The sequence below is a fragment of the Etheostoma spectabile genome, chromosome 6, assembly GCF_008692095.1.
Source record: "Etheostoma spectabile isolate EspeVRDwgs_2016 chromosome 6, UIUC_Espe_1.0, whole genome shotgun sequence".
NCBI classification, from domain to species: Eukaryota; Metazoa; Chordata; class Actinopteri; order Perciformes; family Percidae; genus Etheostoma; species Etheostoma spectabile.
This window is the reverse complement of record NC_045738.1, coordinates 30,221,487-30,226,486: the sequence shown is the minus strand read 5'-3', so window position 1 is coordinate 30,226,486 and position 5,000 is coordinate 30,221,487. Positions and strand designations below refer to the sequence as shown.

Sequence of the window (5,000 nt, the reverse complement as noted above, 5' to 3'; positions counted from 1 at the left end):
AGTATATATCTAGTATCTATATGTGATATCCAGTATATACTCCAGTATCTATATGAGATATCCAGTATATATCCAGTATCTATATGTGATATCCAGTATATATCCAGTATCTATATGAGATATCCAGTATATACCCAGTATCTATGTGTGATATCCAGTATATATCCAGTATCCAGGGGTAACATATCAACCGTGTACCTGCACACTCAGCAGTTTGATGGTGTCCTCTGGGAAACTGCTGCCCTCAAACAGCAGCGTAGGCAGCGGCGGGGGGGCGGTGGCGCCGGTCGTCGGGGCAACGCCGGTCACGGGGTCGTAGGTGGGGTACCCGGGGTCGTAGTTAGGTAACCTGGTCTATTGGTACCGGTCGTCCGCGGCGTTGACGGCTCCCAGTTCCGAATCATACGTGTTCAGCCGGCACGCCATCACACGACACTCTCTTCTGCCTGATGACAGACGAGAACAGCGAGAACAGGAGGAGACACGAGGAGACCGCGAGACCAGGAGGAGCACGGAACACAGACGGAGACACAGGAGGAGACACAGGAGGAGACACAGACGGAGACACAGGAGGAGACACAGACGGAGACACAGAGGAGACACAGGAGGAGACACAGATGGAGGAACAGATTAATAACTGGAGGGCGAGTTAATCCTCGTGTTGTCTTCACGCCAACCTGGAAATTTTGTTTTTTTCTGAGTCAAAATTTGAAATGAAAAACCTTTCATCAACGTTTCATCCCCCCACCTCTACACCTCTACACCCACTTCTACATCCACCTCTACAACTCACCACCCCCCCTCATCATCCACCTTACCCCCCTACCCCCCTCTACATCCACCCTCACATCCCCCTCACCCCCCCCCTCTACATCCACCTCTCATCCACCCACCCCCCTCTACATCCACCCCTACATCCACCTACCCCCCTCTACATCCACCTCTCCATCCATCCACCCACCTCTATCCCCACTCTAACCACCCCCCACCCACTCTACATCCACCTCTACTCATCCAGCTCTACATCCACCTCTACATCCACCCACCCACCTCTACATCCACCCACCCACCCAGCTCTACATCCACCTCTACATCCACCCACCCAGCTCTACATCCACCTCTACATCCACCCACCCACCTGTCTGTCTAAGCCGACTTGCTAACGAGCAGTGGAGTAGTAACGAGAGCCAGCTGCATAATGAGTCATTTTAACTTTATGCTTCACCCATGCTTTCTTCACATGAGTAACTTAACAGCTTCTTCAGGCTCGTGTTCTGTAGCCAATCAGGCAACGGGGTGTGTGTGTGTGTGTGTGGTGGTGTGTGTGTGTGTGTGTGTGTGGTGGTGTGTGTTGTGTGTGTTTCAACAAGTAGTCACCGTCTGACTCACATCGTGTTTGAAGCCCCCAACGCTCGCTCCAGGCAGCGCTGCGCTGTTTGTTAGAATCACTACACACAGGCCTGAAATACCACACAACACCACACCACACACACACCCACACGCGCGCGCTCTGGACCCATTCATGCCTAGTGAGAGATGTCCAGAGTGGGGGGACCACACCCTGGTGGTGTTGGTGGGGTGGGTGGGGAGGGGAAGTAGGGTGCCTTGCTCAAGTGCCCAAGAGATGAACTGGCTACGGCCACTTGATACTTTTTTTGCGTTTAACACTACGTAACACTACCTTATTATCTTTAGTTTCACAGTTATTTTTGAATTTATGGTCAATAAACCTCATTTATAGGAAATTATCCCTAATTTTGAGTTGAAAAGCAGAAATTAGGATTATTGAGATCTAATTAAGGAATGATGTTATTGATATATCAGCACTGAATATGTCAACGTTTACTCATCCTATTTCAACACAGCAAGATGGGGGGGGGGGGTCCGCTCAGGCCCAGGCCCCATCCCCACAGAACTAAGAGAAACCTTAGCCCGCTTGGGTGGTCCAGACCAACGGTGGCCATTGAGGTTCTGACACCACGGCTGCAGTCTGGGGCTCTCGGCCGCCAAGGACGTCCGGGCTCTTTAATGTGTCCAATGTCCAAATGTTGGGTTTTTAAAAGCAGCCCAGTCCCCAAAAGAGTCCGTTCTCAAACCGCCGAGCTGCATTCTCGGTTCTATTTTTCCATTTCGGTGTTTTATTATTTCTCGTTTGTCGCGGGTCGGGTTCGTCGTCGACGTCTCACGCACACGTCGTGGTCCTCTGGGAGGACCGGGTCCAGGTGGCGGGACTCGTGGGACGCACTTAAACTCTGGCGTTCACAGGTGGGAGGATGTCACATCAGCTGTGTCTCACACACACAGAGAGAGACACACACACACACACACACACACACACACACACACACACAGAGACACAGAGACACAGAGACACAGAGACACACACACACACACACACACCAACAGATGTGACGTCTCCATTTCACAGCTGTGATGTAGGCTAGTTGACTAGCCTCAGGGAAACTTCAGCGCACACACACACACACACAGGCAGGCACACACACACACCCACACTCATACACACACTCATATACACACTCATGTACACAAACACACACACACAGACCCTCGTTAAATTATTGTATTCACAAACAATTAAAACGGCAATCACTAAGTCAGACACAGTCACGTGGGAACACACACACACACACACACACACACACACACAGACAGACACATGCGCACACACACTCACACTCCAGTGAGCTGAACCACTGAGCAACTTGCCCGAGGGCGTTCACCCCCCCCCCCCGCTGACAGGCTCGGTGACGGCGCCAACAACAACGCAGCGAGGTGGCGTTCTGCCCCCCCCCCCCACCCCGCTGACAGGATCGGTTGTTTCTGCCCCCCCCCCCCCCCCTCCCCAGACAGGTCGGAGCTTCCTTCCCACATTACATAAAGACAGAGAGTGACAGCTCTCTCACTTCCTAACCCTTTACTCACAGCGCGGGCTCGAGTGGGACTCTACCATGCTAATTAGGACCACTGCTGCATTCTGGGAGAACAAGGAGGGGGGGGGGGGGGGGGGGGGGCATTAATGTTACCATCATTACAGCTGTTTAGGGCGACCCTGTTCAAATCACTCAGGTGCTCTGCAAAATAAACACTTATGATAATAACAGGTAAATATCAGTGATCCCGACCAGAGGAGTTAGTATGGAAAATCAAGAGATTATTTAACATAGTAAAAGGGATATGAAAAGGATTTAAAGTGACAGTATTGTACAATGACTGTATGGTTTCTTGGCATCTCTATACATAAATATACAAAACCCTCAGAGGTCTGGGGTTCGATACCCGGACGTCTCCCCGGACCAATCGTCCAGATCAATGTGTCCCCGCCTCCGACTACAGCCACTCAGGCCTTCTGAGATGTGCTCATGGGAAGCGAGACGGCCTCGTCGTCGAGCTGCACGGCCCGAAGGACACATGTCCACTTCAGTGAACAAGTGCGCTGAAGTGGACATGGCTTTAGTCGAGTGGTCCAAAGAGGGACGAGATGAAAGAGACAGAGGGACGAGATGAAAGAGACAGAGGGACGAGATGAAAGAGACGGAGGGACGAGATGAAAGAGACGGAGGGACGAGATGAAAGAGACAGAGGGACGAGATGAAAGAGACGAGGGACGAGATGGAAAGAGACTGAGGGACAGATGAAGAGAAGAGGGACGAGATGAAAGAGACGGAGGAAGAGATAAAAGAGCCAGGAGGGACGGATGAAAGAGAGGAGGGCAGATGCAAGAACTCATATACGTATAGGGACCACTAAGGTCTATGTAAAATAGACTTCAGATACAGTATTATGACCACTAAGGTCTATATAAAAGAAGCCTTCAGATACAGTATTAGGGACCACTAAGGTCTATATAAGAGACTAATACAGTATTAGACCACTAGGTCTATATAAGAGACTTCAGTCAGTATTAGGGACCACTAAGGTCTATATAAAAGAGACTTCATACAGTATTAGGGGACCACTAAGGTCTATATAGAGACTTCAGATCAGTATTAGGACCACTAAGGTCTATATAAGAGACTTCAGATACGTATTAGGGACCACTAGGTCTATATAAAGAGACTTCAGATCAGTATTAGGACCACTAAGGTCTATATAAAGACTTCAGATACAGTATTAGGGACCACTAAGGTCTATATAAAAGAGACTTCAGATACAGTATTAGGGACCACTAAGGTCTATATAAAAGAGACTTCAGATCAGTATTAGGGACCACTAAGTCTATATAAGAGACTTCAGATACAGTATAGGGACCACTAAGGTCTATATAAAGAGACTTCAGAACAGTATTAGGGACCCTAGGCTATAAAGAGACTTCAGATACAGTATTAGGGACCACTAAGGCCTATATAAAAGAGACTTCAGATACAGTATTAGGGACCACTAAGGCCTACATAAAAGAGGCTTCAGATCCAGTATCAGGGGACTTTGAGGGATTTCATTGGTTTTAAAGAAACAACATAGCTAGCTCTTCCTTTTTGTGAGTTGGCAAAACTTTTAAATGAACTTCATCCTCCGTTGTCCTTTAAAGAATCCTCCTTTGGAACAAAATCTTGTCCAGTCGTGATGGTTTTCGACGGACTCATCCTGTGTAAATCTGCCCTGAATGATGCCACGTACAATAATATAATAATATAATCCCCTCAGGCCGACGAGGACTCTGACCCCCCCTGACCGGTGGGCTCGGTAAATCTCTCCACACAACACCACCACTTCCAGGAGTTAAGTATCTGTAAATCACGAGCTGGTTTCGTGAGCTGCATGAGAGGCAAAGTGCACGGCGGAGCTGCACAGAGCCCCATGTGCTGTAAATTTAATCAGCGATGAGAGCCGGAGACCCAGAAACCAGCACGCCAGGAGTCTCTGAATCACACGTTGTTACAGGGAAAAACCAACGGAGAAAAACTGGCATCGAACCCCCCCGAACGTTCATATCTTTGACCCTCGTTTGACTCGATTGGTTCAGTAATCGCAGCCCGTGTGGG

General features: G+C 49.1%; 1 protein-coding gene across 1 annotated transcript in view; it reads right to left on the bottom strand.

Moving 5' to 3' along the window:
• The window catches only part of LOC116690927 (neuropeptide Y receptor type 2), a 21,552-nt gene extending 21,126 nt beyond the window's left edge, over positions 1-426 (bottom strand). The window contains 2 exon segments of the mRNA XM_074783858.1: positions 192-349; positions 407-426. Of these exon segments, the coding sequence (XP_074639959.1) occupies positions 192-349; positions 407-426 (178 nt within the window).
• Positions 427-5,000: the final 4,574 nt, after the last annotated feature.